A 20157-nucleotide genomic window follows, 5' to 3' on the forward strand; every position below is an offset into this window, starting at 1 on the left:
ACACCTTAAAAAGCATTCATGTTATATGTAAATGGAAAAAAATGAAAGAACTGCCTCTCTTCGGAGTCCTTGACTGAATGCTTCACAGACAGTGGAATGCCTTTGTGCTTTCAACAAGCCCGGCCTCTGAGCTGAAGTTGGATTTGCTGCAGGAAGTTTGCTGCACCTTTGCTTCAACAGTGCAGCAGGTGTTCAGCTGTTCCTAGAGCCAGGCAAAACCCTTCTGCCTGCCAACCCCTCTGAGGCGAGTACCAGCTAGCACAACATGTGCCAGTGCTCTCCTTACGCCACCATCTCCAAGTTAAAGCTCTCTTGGTCCTCTGGCAAAGGACAAATATATCTCCTTTACCTTTATGGTGCACTATCAGCTAACTAGAAATCCATCCAAGTTGCACCAGGCCACCAGTTACAGTGACCTTGAGGTGCCTGTACCCACTGAGGCCCTGCAGGAGTCACAAGTGAAGAGCTGTAGAAGCAATGTTGCTTTGTGTTACAGCCCTGAGACCGCAGCTGCTGCTTCAACACATAGCCAACAAGTTCTGCACCACCAAAGCACTGTGCAGCTTTTACCAGCCATTAAGAAAATTCAAGATTAAATACAAAATATTAAAGGATTGATTTATTGAAACATTAATAAATAACACAGATAACACATGCCTACATTTATTTCAGTGGGAAGTTAAGTACCTTTGGGAATGTCTGTACCATCTCTAGAAGCTGGACACCTACACGTAACACGGTTATCAACTGGGAGAGGCACTCTGCGGTGCTTCATCCTGTCAGAAGACGTGCTGCTTCAGGGTTTACCAGTTTTGTGTGGTTTTTAAGTGACCTTCAAGCTAGAGCATCCTTCCCATGTAAGAATTTGTTGTTTTTTTATTAAATCAATCACTCTGAGGACTTTAAGCTACAGGCACAATGGCTTCAGGTCACAGTAGAACTTCCCTTCCAGCATAAGATTTGTTCAAACCTGAGTTTTCAGTACATCTCATGCCAAAACTGACCTCTGGCAGATGAAACTTTTCAATCGCTACAGCAGTCTTCACAGATGTTCTGATCATTTTATTTCAAAATTCAGCTTTACAAGAAGAAAATCAGAAGAAGGAAAAATAACTATTAGAAAAAAAAAAAAGACTTAAAATTATAATTGCCCCAGTAAGACAAACATTAAATTCTGTGGTGTTTTTTTTCTTTCTTTTTTCTTTTTTTTTTTTTTTTTTTTACAGTATAGCTGTAAAAATGCTTTTCAAACTATAAAAAGATTTTCAGGAAGGACAGAAAATAGCTGTCCTCAAGAATGATTTGCAATATTTAGTGCAGATGGAGAATGAAAGTGCATCAATAATACAGTGACGTTTCTGAAGATTCAAATCTTAAGCACAGGTTATGTGATGGCTTATTTTTTTATAGCAAATGAATGTCTTCATTTTCTGTCAAGTTTAATTTTAGTGCACTTCTCTTTCCCAGAAATTTGGACAATTTAGCTACATATGCATTGATCTATCTACATATGCACAACTCTGGCTGTATCCTGGTTAATAAATATTTCATTAAAGAAAAAGAATTGGTACCAAAATTAGCTTAAAAGTTTTGTTTTGAAAGAAAGTAGAAGGATAAGAGGGAAAAATAGCAGAACTAGTATTTTTCCTAGTGTGAGTGGGGAAGAGTGTACAACAGATGAGGGATAGATAAGATTTTTTTTTCAATTTGACATAAACTGACAGAAGAAAACTTAAAACGCACAGAGCTTTGTAAAATCTCAGAGATATACTTACAGAGCTGGCTTTCATCTCATTTTGAAGCACCTTGTGCCTCTACTATGTATTTCAGTTAAAACAAACTTGTCAACAAGAATACAATTATCAAAATTAAAAATATAAGGTGCAGCCTTTTTAGATGGATCCCTTGCTTTAGATGGATCACGCCACTTGCAAACTTGTGTTTGACAATCCCTCTGTTACTAACAGCTCCAATTTCCAAGACATAACAATTCAAAAACCTCCTTTACAATCTTAAAGGATAACTGAAGCATCCCACTTCATTTCTGATCAATTTACAAGGAAATTCGTCTCACACTGGTTTAGCAGCAAAAATAACCAGCTGAATTCCTAAGAGCTATATTGTATTTTTCCAACAGCTTACAAGGTATTGAATTCATACTTCATTAGTGCTTTCATCTCGTAGTATGTAAACCTGTGGAAAAACAGGTAAGGATATTTTGATTGTAACATTATTTCTATACTGAAGTGACAGCTTTACATATTATTAACTTATTCTTTTACAAAGATATTTTCTCCATTATCTGACATCAGCAAGACTAGTAATTACTAAAGGCCCATCCACGAGCAAGTTCCAAAATAATTAATGTTCGTGTGGTTTTAAGGATGGAGTTACTGAATTTATTCGTAACCTAGGAGCAGCGAATCATTCAAGTATCAATAATGTTAGTTCTTAAATGTTCAGCTCAAAGGTAGTACAAATATTACTATAACAGAAGGAACATCATCCCAGATCCTGAGGTTCTGTAAGAATTCAGAATTCCTTCGCTTTCCAGGGCCATCTTCTCCTAGCAGTCTTTGAGCCAAGTCATCAATTCTCAGTTCTGTTTTCTAGAAGAAGAAACAAGTACGTTAATGTAACATCAGAAGAGGATTTTTCCTTTATCTAAATAATATAAATCAATTACAGTTACGTGTGAATGATTACCCATGAATACATCACTGCTTCAAAATACCTGGAAATTTGCCTTCTTGAGCTACAGAACAATCTGCAAGGCGACAGAACTAGCACCACTCACACCAAGGTGTACAAAATACCACTAAGGATTCTCACCTGCAGATGAAATTAATTACTGTGCCTCCTACAGTACAGAACATGAGAGGAGTTTGTGGTAAAGGAAGATAATAGTGCCCAACCACATCAGTGGTTTGAAATTATGAGCTGTTTTCCAGTGGCTCCAGAAAACAAGCCATCAGAATGTTCTAAAATCATGAGCTGAAGCTAAAAACTTCTCAACCATTACTATAAAGGTACTTCTATTTCTGATCTGCTTTCGGAGTTGGGTTTTATTTGGTGAGGGCTATGGACACTAGTACCCAGATTTTCAGCATTAAGTCCCTAAAGGAGTCAGACAGGGTACAAGGCAGGGTTAGGAGCCCAGTTAGCACTATGAGCGTGCTCAGAGTGAGCTGAGCTGCCCCATCCCAGGGGCACGAGCTAGACACAAAGCTCGTGCAGGCTGGGGAAGGCTTCCTCACCTCCTGTCCCACAGAAGCTGCTCCACTACAGGCAGAGATTTTAGCAGCCATGGCTCCAAACTCCATGCTGTTACCTCACCGGGTAGCAGAGACTCCTGTTCCTGCTCCAGGGTGGTGTGTGTATTGTAAAACCCAATGAACACAGACGGGCAATGCACGCACAGCGATTGCCTAAAAGCTTACACACCTTCACAGTACAAGCTGAAACTGGCAATGGGACAACAGAGAAGGAATCTTGTTTCATAATTCCATTTGATCTCTGAGTGTACTGATCGCCTTCTGCCAATGGCAACAGGAGATGAAACTCCAGATGGAAAGTGATGCAGGAACAGTCCCTAAATTCTGGCTATGGGAACGTTTCTTCAGAAGCAAAGAGGAAGGCTGAAGAACAGAAATGTTCGTTGCTTCTGTTCCTGAGATTCATGGATTGTATGTAGATGAGGTGAACACGTCAAGGACTGCCTGGGGCTATACTATCTGTGTCTCCCTCAGAGGTACTACTGCTAGTAGCCTGTAGTACAAGTCCTGGTGTCCAGAACTCAAATTCTGATAAACTGTAACGCATTCAGGGAAGAGCCACAAGACCCACCTCAGGTTTGGAAAACAACTTTAACATGAGATTCCAGTTGCTCCATCCATTTGGTGAAAGAAGAATTAAAAGGTGGCCTGGTTATAGCAATAAAGTGCCCATGGCCATCAAGGCCTCTTTGTCAGGTAGATAAAGATCTAAAAAGATCCAGTGGATGAAAGCTGAAGTCAGACAAATCCAAACTAAAAATCATGTACCATTTGTTTATTCACTTCATCTCTGAATCACATGGAGCAGTGTCTCAGGACAACTGGTGGAATGTGTGTTTTTCTAAGAAATGAACTCTGACCGACCCTGTGAACTGACTCAGAAACAGCTCGCAATTTGTGCTATAGAGGTCAGAAGGGATGATGGAAAAAGGCTTCCAAGAATTGCGGGTTTTATTTTTAGAAAGGGAAAAATGAGAGAAAACACATCTCTTCTAAAGCTGTTAGCTAAGCATTAAAGTTCACAGGAACGTCACATCAGATCCTAAAAGCATGACTTTAATGAACTTTTTTCTTGCTGATGAAATTGAAATCTCCGTTTATCAGTGCAGAGGACAAGAAAATGTACAGAACTGCCTAAAAGCCTTAAGAGTGAAACCTCTGGGTTTCTGAGAAAATGCAAATAACATCCCTGTTATCAATGCCAGCTCTGAGACTGGGTACGTCCTGGCAGAGGTGGCAGAGTGAAGCCCTTGTGGGCGTTACATCATTTACCATTTAATGGGTCAGGCTCAGAGGGTGGTGATCAGTCCTGTTTAACATCTTCGTTTATGCACTGGATGATGGGGCACAGCGTACCCTCAGCAAGTTTGCAGATGACACAAAACAGGGAGGAGTGGCTGATGTGCCAGGGGGTCGTGCTGCTATCCAGAGGGACCTGGACAAATATCTCCCATCTGGACGAACGGGCAGACAGGAACCTCGTGAACCTCACGGAAAAGTGCAAAGTCCTGCCCAAGGCACCAGGACACGCTGGGGGCCACCCAGCTGGAAAGCAGCTTTGAGGAAAAGGCGGGCACCAAGTTGGACAAGAACCAGCAACGTGCCCTGCATGAAGAGAAGGCCGTTGGTGTCCTGGGCTGCGTTAGGAGGAATTCTGCCAGCAAGTCAAAGGGAGGTGATCCTTCCTTTCTGCTTCACACTGCCATGGTAAGGTGTGGACATACAGGAGAGAACCCCACGAAGATGATGAAGGGACTGGAGGAAAAGCTGAGGGAGCTGGGACTGTCAGCCTAGAGAAGAGAAGGCTTGGCAGATCTCATCACTGGGTGTAAATATCCGAAGGGAGGGTGCAAAAACGACAGAGCCAGGCTCTTTTTAGTGGTGCCCAGTGCCAGGACAAGAGGCAACGGGCACAAACTGAACCACAGGAGGGTTCCATCCAAACTCAAGGATACCCCTTTCACTGTCAGGGTGAAAGTGGCACAGGTTGCCCAGAGGGTGTGGAGCCTCCCTCCTTGGAGATACTCAGAAGCAGTCTAGACCCAATCCTGCTCAAGGTGCTCTAGGTGGCCCTGCCTGAGCAGGGGCTGGACCAGAAGATCTCCAGAGGTCTCTCCCAACCTCAACCATTCTCTGGTTCTGTAATTTGCCATACAAGAGAAAACAATAGCATGAAAACTAATCATTAAAAAGTTTCAATTTAAGTTAGTTCTAGTAATATCTACACATATGCACACTCTCTGCGGACTGACAGAAGAAAAAACTTTTAAGGAAAAGGTAAGAGCACACAAAGTTGAAGTGAGGTGTGAGGTTTAAGTATATACCAACTTGACAATCTTCACTTGATATTCTGGTGCTTAAAAAGTTGAGAAACAGGTAAGATGAGAGTACAACTGTTCCCTAGCTGAAGGAAGTGAAACGAGACATTACAAAAATACCAGAGCAAGTTGCTAGTAAATGTTAAATAACAAGTGACAAATGAGACTAACATATTTGACAGTTTTCTCATGGCACAAGGGAACTAGGGAGTCCAGTAAGCAGTGAAAATGGCTCAAGAGGACATTGGAAGTGAGAGGGTCAAAAAACATCATGGAGATAACCTCCAAGTTATCCAGCCATAACTTCTCACGTATACTCACTGAAATTATTTATTCTACACCACACTTCATGGATTTAACCTAAATTGCCTTTACTGAGCATACCATATCGAGAGTCAAATTAACCACTACTTACACTGAAAAGTTGTCAAGGGGAACAAAACTATGCATGTCTCTTCCTAGAAGTCCCAGCTAATGCAAGGCACTGCTACTAGCTTCCAGCATGTCTTGTTGAGCATTGGTCTTGGGTTTGTGGGACTAAGACACACACCGTCCTATGATCACCACACCAAGGACTCAACGGTACGATCTGCTTTAGCCTTGTATCTTCAGAGCTATCAGTCACTGATTCATAGAATGGAACATTGAGCAAGATGTCCTGAAGCAAAGAACTCAGGGAAACAGCATTTATCAAAGCAATGATCAGCAGGCTCCCCGTTTTGATACCGACCTCATGTTTCAGATAAACTGTCAAAGACACAGTGCAGGCACATACCCTTGCATTATCTTTATGCCTGAAGGCAGTTTTTAGGTCCTGTCTAAATAAGGTGATACACTTCGTATCGGTCATCAATAGATGAAATAAAGTACATATGACCTATTGAATGCACATCTTTACCTTCGCTTTCTTTGAAGATATACATGCACCAACCACTGGGCAATAAACGGCCATACAACTGCAAAAGCTAAAATACCAGGAGAAATTTCAAAGGGCCACCACGAAGGTTTCTAAGGAAAACGGAAGAAATTCCAGTTAGCAATCTGCATGCACATACAGAATACCACATGTATGCTTCACCAACACTTCAAATGCTATAATATCAAGGTAGAAAAAAGTGGTAAGATCAGAAAAAAGGTTCACCCAGCAAATAATCTTTTCAGACAGATTATTTTTTACCCCCTAGTCAAGGAAAAGACAACATACTAAGCACATACTAAGAAAGCTAAAAATATTCATCTCATCTGTTCTCACCATTCACACTATTTTTTCTAAAAAGTAACCAACGGTGTTTTACCTTAACAGAGGAGTCAGGCTGATAATTTGACTGCAGTGTTGCAGATCTTGCCTTTAAATACAAACAAGGAGTGGTTAAGTGCCAAAAATAAAAGTGCAATTGTAGTATTTCTGCTTTATGAAGCAAGAATATTTAGTTCATTGTGTAAAGACTTTGCAGCCTGTATATATGACAGTTTGAGGAACAGTCCTTAATGCCTACGATCCTATCCTGAGAAAGGAAACTTTCCCTTAACTTTGTTAAAGAGTAGAACCAGCCCCCATGCAAGCCACCTTTTACCACTTGGTTTCCAACTTAAACTCTCATGCTTCCATTGCACTTTATAGCATTTTTATTGCATTTCTGGGTGTTAAAACATGAGTCAGTGTCACTGACCAAACTTCTCTACAGCTTTGCAAAGCCCCCCCTGCCCAAGGTATTATCACAACTTCCTCATCTCTGGTCCAGCAGTTACAACCCAGAGGTGAAATCCCAGCAGCCTGATTTGTGTAATTCTTTACACTGGTCTGTATAAAAACAAAAAACATTCTTTTAGTGTGCTCTGAGCTTTAGGCACAGGCATGTCTAATGGCATAAGGAGCAAATACTCTTACAGGCAATACAGAGAACAAGAAATGCCAGAAATGTTTCAAGCCTTTCCCTCCATGCTACTGTGGTGCTTTCACAGAAACAAAGTTAGCTTTCTAGGTCTTTCTTAATGAATGTGAGTGTGAACCAGAAGGTTCTTGACCCTGTTTCTGCTCCGAAAGGGATAGCAAGCACAGCATGAACTGCTGGGGAAAAATCTTTTACTGTTTCTTCATACATCGCTTTGGTACAAAAAAAAAAATATAGATCTGTATCCAGACATCAGATCCTTGAAGAGCTGTGATGGAGCAGAATCATGGTTTTAATAAATCCTTTCTCCCTGGCTGCCTTACATTTCGAGTATGTGCATCCCATAGGATACTGCTTGCACAGCTCTTTGGTTCTCAGGTAGCTCAAAATATTATCAGCAAGCCAAAGAAAACCAAGCATTTTTGATTGCTGATTCAACTATTTTCACAGCACATTCTATCCTCCCACTTATACTATTATGTGCACCGTTTCCATTGAAAAAGAAACACTACATCAACAAATATCTAGACTTGCTTCAGACTTCTTTTACCTAGCTTGTACACATGATGTGAAACTTAAGAAAGTTGGATTACTTTGCAGGGAAAGAATGCTATGAAAAATCAGCCTGCTAACTGAACAATGGCCTCAGAAGTTGTTCTGTGTGCAAGTATTTAACAATCTGGAAATTAAGATAATCTCACTTGCTATGAAAATGCTTTGAGATCTCCTGACAAAGACATATGGGATTGTGCATTACTAACATTAACCATGATCTATATAGTGACTGTATGACTTGTATTGATAACTACAGCTGAGATTAGTTGGATAGCAGAAATCAGTAGAATAATATATGGTTAATTTCTAAGTTAAAATGCGTGTTTTTGTTCACAGGTTCAGGAGTCTTGAGTTGTGCTCCTGAAAGTAGGCACTAATAATAAATTTTAGGTTGAAACAAACTACAGAATATAATTGAAATTTCTTTTCAGTTTAAGAACATATTGTTTGACATTTTAATCTGAAAGCATAAAAATATCCAAGGAAATTTAATGAAAATGTAATCAAATATCTTCAACAATTACCTGTGACGCTGTAACCGCCTCCAGCATGTGCAGCCTCTGAAGGACATTCTGCATGTCTTCCTGCAGCCGCATCAGCACTACGGCGATCTGCTCATTGAGGCTACCCCGGGGTCCTCTGTCGGATCCCCAGCGCTCTCCATCCCCTCCGCTACCCATCTGTCCACCTTGCGAACCGTCACCTAGCGGCTGAAGTCTGTGCCCTACATTGAGAGGAAAAAAAAAAAAGACACATAAAACACAGAACGGGCTACCACCTCTATTGAAACTTTCTTTTGAATGGTTGTTTAATTTTCTTCCACCCAAACTAAGTTCAAAAGCACTGGGAGGTTACTGCAACGTCCTTTGAAAAGTTTCCCTACAGCCTCAGTGTAACAGCATCGTTCATTCAACAGTATCACCATTTACTAAAAAACTATTAACTCACATCCTGTCAAGAAAACAAAAGAAAAAATCCGAAAAAAAAGAGATCTGCCTTATTATGAAGGGTAGATATGTTTTAAATTGGGACAGTCTCCAGCTGGAATACAAAGGACACTGAAACAGAGTGATACCTTTTGATACCTTTCCACGATGCTCCCTGGTTTCAAATGAGACATCATAGAGGTATAAATGGATATAGATTTAAAAAATATAAATAACTTGCAAATAACCTCTTCTCGTGCATAGATGGGTTTTGAAGACTACACTTTTATGAAGAACAGGTGCCATGAAGAGCAGCTGGATTTCAAGGTAAGCCAAAACAGAAGCAGCCAATAGGCTTATTCAGGATCTCCGTAACACAATAAAATCCTTTTGTAAAGCTTATTATGAATGAAATAAATACTTCAAACAGAAAACTGATTGCTACCCACTGGTATTAGGATTTTATCATCTATTTTTACCATGAAGGACAGAGGCACTGTATAGTATGACTGTCTCACTGGATTATGTTGACCAGTGCTTCTTAGGCCCCCATGACGTATGGCAGCAATGAAAATGAATAGGAAAAACAAAAGCTGTGTGCACAGTACCTCTCCCTCTTCTGACACCATAGAAATCTGCTTTTTCTCCACCTTTCTTCTCTTTGTGAGGGCCCCCATTAGTGGCTTGGCCATCTTCTCCTCCACACTTGACTTCACCTTCTTCTTGAACTGTTCCTTCTACATTATTTCCAAGGTGGAGATTCCCAGAAGTCATGCAAGCATGCCTTGGAAGATCCGTATTTTCTAACAGAAGACTGTGATCTACATCCAATAAATGGGATGAACGCTTTAAAGATCCTTTAGTTGATGTGATGATATCCAAGGGCTACAAATTAACATTAGCAAGTAATTAAATTCTGTAAAACATAACGGTTAACTAACAAAAATACAATCTCTCTTCTTTCACTTTAAGAAAATAGTTTGCTCTGCATTAAGGCTTTTAACGGGAGCAGGTGTTTTGCTATAGGATGTGCTTATATTGTCTAAATGTCCTTTTCAGATTGAAAAGCTTAGACATTCATTCGAGGCAAATATTCTCAAAACAGTGGTACACTTGGAATTACTTTATACATTTTCAATGTACAGTAATTCTTAGTAGTCACTAAAATCAAACCTTCAGAAGATCTCAAAATGTTCCATTTTCCTTTGAGGCTTTGCCTCCCAGACTGTGAAGAGGTATCCTAACTCAGACTGGTGAGCCACGCTGCCAAATTCACACACTATTAGCAACGTTGAGCAGGCAGTGTTTGCACTTACTGCAAAGAACTAACAGCGTTTATTATGAACATGTTCAAAACTGCTTGACTACACCCTGTCCTTTTCACAAAAAAAAAAAAAAAAAAAAAAGATATAATATTCTACCAATTATCTTCCTCAAAATCTGTGGTACTGCAGAAAAACGTTAAAAACAGATGACACACATTGATCAGGTCACAATTACATGTTCTGCAACAGGACTGTCTTAAGCTGGTACAAGCACCCCTTGTTCAGTGAAAGGATGAACGTTAGCACAACTACATGTTGAAGCAGACTGGGGACTTCAGCTAGCTGAAAAATAACTCCATGAAAAAGCCAAAATAGCAAAAAAGAGGGGAAAAGAAACTGCTGCCAAAATCCTGTTTGTCAAGTAGTAGTTCATAAACTTGTATCATCAGAACTGAAGACAGAGTGTTTGCTACATCTTTTGCAATAAAAAGCTGTATTCATTTTTTCAGTGAACCTTTTTTTTAGTTCGAATGACTCCATCTGTAGTTCTTCTTCTCGATTTATTTACATCTACCCGACCGTTTGTTAGTTTGTTCGCAACTAGAACTTTTCTCATTCAAGTTGGGAAATTCTGACACATATCCACCCACTACAATTAAAGAGTCTCAAACAAGCTCAAACAACACAGAAGACAATTGGGAAATCACCTACATAGAAGACAGCTTGCAGCACTTCTACCAAATCACCCTTTGTCAATATGCTTCATTGTTGGGTAAAATTTTGATTTGCTAAAAGGAACTCTAAGGAAACAGATGGACAAGAAAGTGGTGCAATATTGCAGTGCTTGCAGGTCTTTCTGATCCCATGCATCATTCCCGTATCTCTCCCCAGAACCAGCAAACTAGGTGTTTGAGCACAGTCTAAAAAGTCCATGCTTAAACTGGATCTATGGAGGTGGTCCAAGTCAGTAATCTACGGTCTTCATCTAAGATCAAGGTTAATACAACGAACAGTTCAGTAAAAACTAAGCCAGTACAGTGCTTAGGCTTATTCTTTATTTATTCTAAAAAACAAATGCAGGATTTATCAGGCCACAAAAAAGGAGAACAAAAGCCCGCACAATTACAAAGATACTTCCTGGTTCTGAAGGATAGCAGGATTCAGATCCCTACATATGTTACAAGAAACAAAATTCATCACACAAGCCTTTCTTTCTTTGTACTGTTGTTTTTGACAGTTGTTCGTTTGAACTGTTGTTTTTATTACCTTCCCCTCAAAAAAAATCCCAAAGGGAAAAACTTTGAAGCTTTTAATCAGTAGTAAGCATGTTGTAAAAGATCAACAAAAACAACAAAAAACAACAGTCCAAATAAGAGAAAAGTATGCCTGAGTTATTTCATTCACCTGTCTATATGTCCAGGTTCACCTGACAGCCAGAAACCTACTTTAAAATATCCATACCAGCTTCAAAGTACACCTAGGGATACTGAGCCCTTACCTCTTCTAGTCCAAGTTGTTCCATAGAGTCACAATAAACTTCACTGTCTGAATCGCTGGTTAAGTGCTGAGTTCCTGAGACCTCTTCAGTATTCTCCTCATTGCCACCTGTATGTAAAGGAGGTAAGCACACTTGCTTTGTAAATGTGAGCCAATCCCAGCAGAGTAAAGCAATGAATTATGATGTCTAGGCAAACTTCAATTCATTCCTCTTTCACCTGCTATTTTCATCCTCAAGTCAGGTTAAGAATAAAGATGTTACATTAATACAGGAATTATACAAAACTTTTGCTAATGGGAAAACCAAACTTCATACTGGTATTTCCATGTTGTAAGATAAAAATTTTAACTTTAGTTTGGTCGTTCAACTCTGCTTCCTAATCTCAATATAAAGTAGTTTTGCCCAAAGTTATCAATTGGTTTTAAAATGACAGATTCAGACATCATTTTCAACAAGACAGCATTTATATGTTCAGCCTTTGGGAATGACAAATACAGTTATTAGGGATTTTCATTTCATTACAAATTAGATTTCAAATGCCAATAGTATTTACAAAGATAGCACAACGATTTCAAAATAAAATAACTGTATTTCTGTATGTTTGAGCCTCTCTCTCTCTGTGAATTCATCTCTCTTCTGTAAAAGATGTTCAAAGACAGCCTTATTTAAACTGCTATTAAATTTGATTAATTTTTAATATTCTCTCTTCAAGTTTGTGCAACTGAAAGACACCCCTGCTAGACTCTGAATCCCAGGATTAAGCATGCAAGAGAAGAAATGTTTTCCAAGAAAAACATATGCAAATTAAAACACGATCTTGCAAGGAGAATACCTTGGTGAGCGCTGTTATTAGCTATTTCAAGGCTTGGCTCTGTTTTCTTTATTTCTTCCTCTGTGTTCAAGCCATTCAGGGCAGATTTGGTCTGGATGCCATTCTGCAGATCTGGGATAAAGCCATCCTTGTAACAGCCATTAGCAACAATACTTTCCAAATCCTTTGCAGCTGCTGATTCTGTTTTCACACTCTTATATTCTGTAAAAGAACAGGAAAAGCTTGCAAATAGACAGCAAGGTACATAATAGCTCAAAACATAGTCCTTAAATTTGCTGGCTTTCTAATGGACTAAATACATAACGTACACACAGAACAAAATATGACAACACCCCTAGATTCACATTCTCCGGGACTGTTCTGTTCAAAACGTACTAATATAAAATTTTAATTTGCATAAACAGCAGATGACATTTAAAACATAAATAAGACAATCTACTGTAGGTCCCTCTGATAAATTATTATCCTAATGTCCCTGGAGGAAAAAAAAAAAAAAAGCTGCTTAGAACTTTAAATGTGTAATTTCATTTGCCTTTCTCTTAACATTGGTACTTCTCAAAATTCTTTAAGAACCCCCTAAACAAATGTCATTGCAAGTTCTTTTTTATTTTCTCTGTAGAGAAGAAATGTGATTTTCAATTCTACTGTTACAGCCCATGTAGCCATTCACAGCTCTTACATACAACACTTGCAACAAAAAGGAAAACAACAGAGGGTATTCTTTCAGCTTTTCCAAAAGACACTAACATACCTTTCAGCCAAGTCAAAAAATATATGGCACAGCTCACAAATTTGTCCTAGTTCTTAATCTCATAAACACAGGTTGAGATGTTGCCATTTCTTACACATGCATTTACAGTTATTTGCATAAAATTCTCTTGAAGAATCACAGTGAGAAGTACGGTTCATGACCCTTTGGCATTTTCTAACACTTACATGGTTAAAAAAAAAAACTTGGGAAGAATCACAGAATGGTTGAGGTTAGAAGGGACCTCTGGAGGCCATCTGGTCCAAAGCCCTGATCAGGGCCACCTACAGCAAGTTGCCCAGGACCACGGGCTTCTGAAGGCTTCCACGGAGGGAGACTGCACAGCCTCTCTGGGCAACCTGTAGCAGTACTCAGTCACCTGCACAGTAAAGAAGCACTTCCTGAAGTTTCCAAGAACCATCTGGTCTGAGTGCAGAAAACTTACCCTTCACGTTTTGCTGGAGTTCTTTTTCTTCCTCCTCACGAAGCCCTTCTTCTTCTGATTCTGCTCCACTATCGCTACTTTCAGCTTTGCCATTCACAGCCTTTATATTTGGAGTGGAATTCATGACGTTACTAAGGTCTAAGAAAACATTCAAAGAGAAAAAAAAAATACATATTTTAAAAGAAACAAACATACAACCTCCCCTGCCCCCACCCCCCAAAAAAAATCAGGTCATTGTTCTACAAAAGCATTTCCACATTAGAAGATGTACCAAATAATGCCAGCTTTATTTCTGTAAACTCTTCCTTAATTGTTTTAATGTTTCTCCTTTGTGGCTCACCACAGAATGCCTGACTACTAACGAACAGTTCTGAGGAAGCCTACTGGAAAAAGACAGCAAGTTACTTTCACTAAAGGCCTCACGCCAAGATATTTATCCATGTTTATGGCATAAATATGGTATAGCTGCAATAACATTTTATCTAGGACTGCGATGGACATTTTCATTTAAATCTAGAATCAACATTTTATAGAAGTTCCCTATTGGGCTGAAACGCTTCAAAATTGCTCTCAGTGCAAAGGCAGACATTGAAACATTCTGTTCGGTTCTGTGAGCAACAGGATCCTGCAGAAGGGAAATAAAACATCCCATTCATCTTCGCCCCCAGTGACTTAAGCAAACACAAAATGTGGTAATAAAGTTTATAGAGATCTTTATCTGGCAAAGCAAGCATGGATATAAGTGCGCTGATTTCAGTGAAATAGATGATGAAATAAATCAGAGGGCTGGAGCAACTCTCCTATGCAGAAAGGCTGAGAGAGCTGGGGATGTTCAGCCTGGTGAAGAGAAGGCTCTGGGGAGACCTTAGAGCTGCCTTCCAGTACTTAAAGGGGACTTATAAACAAGATGGAGAGCAACTTTTCCTCAGGCAGATAATGACAGGACAAGGCAGAATGGTTTTAAACTAGAAGATGGGAGATTTAGATTAGATATCAGGAGGAAATTCTTCACTCATATGGTGGTGAGGCCCTGGCCCAGGCTGCCCAGAGAAGCTGTGGCTGCCCCATCCCTGGAGGTGCTCAAGGCCAGGCTGGATGGGGCCTTGGGCAATCTGATCTGGTGGGAGGTGTCCCTGCCCATGGCAGGGGGTTGCAGCTGGGTGATCTTTGAGGTCCCTTCCAACCCAAACCATCTGATGATTCTATGAAATACACGGCTCGTGTTTGCTTGTCTAATTACACACGTATCTAAAAAAAACAAATCTTGACAAAGTAACTGCTAAGGCCTTGTTTTCCATCCCTGTGATCACTCTAAGGACCACCAACAATTTTCTCACTGTACAAAGTATTGCGAGGCAAAGATTCCTCCAGAATAAACAAAACCAGAGAATTTAAGGGACATTTCTACCACTTTCTGAAAAAAAATATAGCTAAATACGTACTGATGATTTAAGCCTCATACATTAGCACAAAGCAATTAAAGTACAAAGCGGACACAGTTAGCAGACACATTTTACACGCTGACCACAAGGCCAGATTCTGCCTGTTTTAATTGTTACTGTAGCACTCCATTTGCATATTTTTTACATTCCCTTGTCAGAACCTTGAAAGATTAATTCTTACGTTTGGGCTTAACATCAAACGGCAAAATAACACCCGATTATACCGGAGCTGCCCAACCAGCTCTGCTGCTTTCCTTGCTGCATGGTAATTTAGGGCTAAGGGTTTTCTACTTGAATCTCGCCGTGAAGAAGCAGGCTGCCTTCCCACGTTCCTCTAGTTTCAAAGCTTAGCCATACTGCTTAAAAAAAAAAGGCAAAATAACTTTACTTCTTATCCAAACATAATGAGTATGTTGAATATCCTGTTCACCTTAGTCTTACTGTGAAATAAGGCTGCCGGGGGCACCCTGCATCTCTGTTTTGGATTGATTTAATCCAACTTTTATCTGAAGACTAAAAAAAGTTTATTTGTTGTGGAAAAAGAACTAGAAAAACTATTGTCTATTTTGTAGACTGCAAGAATATACGGTCATTTTCTCCTCACTACAAAGAACATTTGCAAGAAAATGAATTTCATAGAAGGAAGATCCCAACATATTTACAGTTTATTTCTCGTAAATGTTTCTCTTACTGAAAAACTGAGTGCTAGAGGTGTTTTTGTGAGAAGAAACTGTGTGAGCAGGACAACATAACAGTTATGTCCTTTGAAGCACAAAGAGTAAGCAGAGCCCCAGCCCCCTTGCAATGTGAAGCAGGCACCACCTTTCCCTTTGAAATTCAGAGGGGGTGGAGGCCGAGACGTCCAAGTGCCTTACCCAGCCGTGGGAGTAAACGGGAAAGGCAAGACTTGGAGACACATTCAGCTGTAAAGGCAGGCACAGAACTGTAAACCTCCTCACCCTACTCAAGATATTGTAAAAAACCCCAACCATGCTGTTAACGTATTTTGTAAGATTTACTTTTTTTCTTTTTGAAGAGAATGTCTTTGAACATTCCAACATGTTTCAGCAAGGAGATTATTCACTTGGAAAAACTTCCAAGTGATACATTGCACATACTTAACTAAAGAAGTGGAGAAAAGTATTGGGAATAAGGGTAGCAAGCCATGAACACCCAAATATCTGAAACCCATCAGCATCATACTTCTACACAGCCATTCATAGCAACAGAGTTCCTTAAGGAGACATGGCTTTGGTGCTGGCTCTAAAGAACACAGTGCATTGTACAGTCGTGGTGATGCTGAAATACTGTGCTTTATCTTGTATTTTTCCCTAGAAATATAAAATATTTTTCCTATCCTCATCAAGTCCATTCCCAAATGCTTCTGCTGCTCAAAACCAGCACCGTTTGCTGCACTCCCCCTGTTACTGTGAGTACCTGCTACAAAACCAGCAGTGATGACTAACACAGGGTGATAGCATCAAAGCCGAATCCAAGCCAACTAGCAGTGACTTCTCCAGTCCTTGGTGGTAGGTTAACAGCTGCTCCCTAGGGAATGTGTCTTTTCATGTGAATACTAAGAATCATGCGAGCTTTTAAATTTTTGTGCTATTTTTATTACTCTGTCCAGCACAACACGGTATGCTCACAGAAGTCATGCAGACTTTCATTCTGTGTAAATACCAGTGACCAGGATAGATGCAATAGCGGATGAAACATATAAAACATTGAATGATGAAAGCATGTGCTGATATTTTAATGATTACTGTGTGTATTTGTAAAATGGCGTATCTTTACTATCAGCTCGATAGCAGCAAAACCTGCCACCAAAAGATTATTTACATGAGCTATACTTGTAACTACTTATTTAGGAACCACTTTGCACTGCTGTGTTTGTGCCAGCTCCAGCTCTGTCAAAATGTGTGTCAGGTCTCCCAGGGACCTGCATGTACATGTGCTATACTAAGTTACTTGGATAACCAGGTAACTAGAATTTGTTTCTTGCCAGCAGAACCTTTTGCGCTTGTCCCTGACTGAGGCTCCCTGCTTCAGTTCCAAGTTGACACAAGTAGGTTTTGCCATTTCCCGTTCACTTCATTGCGCAAATCTCCACCTTCTTTTTGAAACCTTGATGTATCCTGATATGGTATTACTACAAGGAGTGATGGCTTGCCATGGGGAAGGAGTAAATGCCAGTGTTCACTTATGTTTTAGAAACCCTCCTGATATTTGTCCTTTCATTCCATCTTTGCAGCCAAAAAGTCTTTGAACAGTACGAATCAGGAACTACTGACTTGCCATCAGAACGGAGGGCATAAGCAGTATTTCAACACGCGGATCAATAAACTGGAGCACAGATACACATCTTTCCTTGGCTACAGCTGTGATGCCTGACATAGCCCATGCTCAGCCTGGATCCCTATGCAAGATGCCACCACCTCCAGGCCTGGGTTTGCTTAAATAACACACTTGAAGATAAATAATGGATATCTGCTAGACCTGCTTATCTTGACTAAGAAGCACTCAGATGAGCAGTTCAGAGGATAGACTGCTGAGAGTGATGCCTTCTGAAGGTTTCATTTGTTGTTTGCTTTTTTTTTTTCTCCTCTCTGAGGGGAAACAGAAAGGGCAGGGGGTACATGCAAGCATCTGGGAGCAATAAGTTCTTCAGCTAGAAGAGTTTTATACCCCTCATTTCCTTCCATTCTTTCTAGTATACCACACTACAAAGAAAATTTGCAGGGGCCCAGGGTACTCTATAACATCTGTTCTACAACACACAAATGAGCTGCCATCACAAATAATGAGATTTTAGAAGGGCACACCAAAAAACAGAGACAGAAAAATATAAAATCCCTTAGGTTAGCTACCATTGTTTTATCACTTTTAATTTTAAATGCATTAAGTTCTTTGAAAAAAAAGTATTCCCTGAGCACATAGATCTTGGCAATCAGATTTTCTTCTATATAGTATTCCTTTTATTTAGTCTTCCTGAACTTTACTATATATAGTATTCCTTTTATTTAGTCTTCCTGAACTTTACTATAACTATATTACTATATAAAGACTCTCCTTTTTCTTTTTAATATTTTCCAGAAGACTACAGCCATGTTTTTTCCACATTTCTCTCTCTGCTTATATGCTTCTCAAGCTGTCACATGCAAATAGATAAATAGATGCCACTTTATTTCAAAAGACAAAGTAATCAGCAATAGTCACGTCTTTATTCACCATTTATAAACAGCAAAACAATAATTTGTGGATAAGAACAAGCATGAAGCGCAGCTTCTTACACATTAATATTAACTTGCAAGAATGGCATTTGGGGTTACTGACTTAGTCATCCTGGACCTTTACTTTTTTTTTTTTTCCTGTTCAACATCAATGGAGTTCATCTCCATTCTTAGCACTGCTACCTAATCCCCTGAAAATTCTGAATACCTTCCACATAAAAATAAGGCTGAGTTTGTTTGGATCGACTTGGATATGTTTCTCTTCTCCCCATTACCCCGAGACTTCTGCCAGTGGAGACAACCTGCCTGGGATTTCCTGAGAGAGATCAGCCCAGCGAGAACAGCAGCTGACCCGCAGGCATTCCCAGCACCAGCAGGTAGTTCCACGAAGGCCACCAAGCACACGCCGATCAGTTACGTGGTGTATGTGCAGTGAGACCAGCGGATCCAGGCCAACTTACTGTCAACACCTTAGCAAACGATCACGTGTAAGAATGGACATGAAGAACAGCTGCTTCTTAAGTATTTATAGCAACTCGCAAGAGCCATAAGATCATTCCAGGATCCAGGATGCCTCCATGTCTGGTACTACGTCCCTCAGGGAGAATGAGCAGGACTTGCTACATTCTCTTCTGTGTGGAAGAGATACAGTCAATATTTGGAACTTTTACTTTGTGTGGAAAGTAAAGAGGAGCTCTATGTACTGGTGTGGTAATAGATACAAGTACACCATTCCTGCCCCAGGAACTGCAACAAAAGATGAGCATCACAAAGTCAAAACCCCCTAACAGAAACCGAGTTATGCTTGAAAGCAACAGAAAAACACATTGCTGGGTCACCTATAGTCCAGAAACTCTGGGCAATAGTAACGTAGCCGTAATCAAAAACTGCTCTGCCCTGTACAAGAAAAAAAAAACAAAAAAAACAGGAAATAAAACTAAGATTATATGCCCCTGGAACCTACTCCAACCCTACCAACTGAACAGCTTTTTACAGTGCCTCATAGATAACACAGATGGCTTTTCCATGCATCTTGGAGTCTATGATTAAAGTCATTATTTTTCCTATAGCAAAGTTATGCATAAAACACTAACCCATTCCCAATGGGCACTTTTCTGTGAACAATCAAGATATGACTACCTACATCTGGTATTTACCAGCCTTCCAAACCTCTGGCTACTTTTTCTTCTTTGTACAACACAGCTGTGAGAAATCTAGACCTTCATTCTCTCATCACATGATTTTAACTGGAAGTCAGATCTCTAAAATGTGAGACACCAACATTTTACAGAAAGTGGGTACATCTACTACATTTTTTTTTTGAAAGAACCTGAAAAGCTTTTGACAACTCCTTTTCTCTTTTGCAGTAAGCTGGTCTGAATAGAGAAAATAGTACAGGTCCAACAACCAATCACGCACAAAAACTACTACCTTTGACTCAACCCAGCATAAAACAGAATACAGCCAGGTATGTCTTTGTGTAAGACAATTTCTCTCATCTATCTCTACTTTAGAAGAAAAACAAAAGTTTTATTCTTATATTTTAACACTTGAACATTCTGCTGCTCACCCAGTGCTGATGTGTAATCTCTACTGCTTTGTGTAAGAGTGAAGCTGTTGATATAGTCAAGGCTTTCTCTATACTTATGTTCTGCTGTAGTTTCCAGCTTTGTTAGAGAGCACAGGCATAAAACTATCAGTGTGAAGTCAAACCACAAAGTAGGCCCA

General features: G+C 39.8%; 1 protein-coding gene across 4 annotated transcripts in view; it reads right to left on the reverse strand.

The window, feature by feature from the left end:
* Positions 1-592: 592 nt before the first annotated feature.
* ACBD5 (acyl-CoA binding domain containing 5) overlaps positions 593-20157 on the reverse strand; it is a 30293-nt gene continuing 10728 nt past the window's right edge. For 3 of the 4 annotated variants that reach the window (XM_068673661.1, XM_068673660.1, XM_068673662.1), the window contains 8 exons: positions 13755-13892; positions 12562-12762; positions 11730-11836; positions 9575-9851; positions 8565-8764; positions 6889-6939; positions 6492-6601; positions 593-2609 (listed from right to left, as the gene is read on the reverse strand). In XM_068673661.1, coding sequence (XP_068529762.1) covers positions 2597-2609; positions 6492-6601; positions 6889-6939; positions 8565-8764; positions 9575-9851; positions 11730-11836; positions 12562-12762; positions 13755-13892 — 1097 coding nt within the window. In that variant the 3' untranslated portion in view covers positions 593-2596. The remainder of the gene's footprint in view (positions 2610-6491; positions 6602-6888; positions 6940-8564; positions 8765-9574; positions 9852-11729; positions 11837-12561; positions 12763-13754; positions 13893-20157) is intronic. The other variant, XM_068673663.1, reaches the window with a different exon arrangement.

The sequence above is a fragment of the Anas acuta genome, chromosome 2, assembly GCF_963932015.1.
Source record: "Anas acuta chromosome 2, bAnaAcu1.1, whole genome shotgun sequence".
Lineage (NCBI taxonomy): Eukaryota > Metazoa > Chordata > Aves > Anseriformes > Anatidae > Anas > Anas acuta.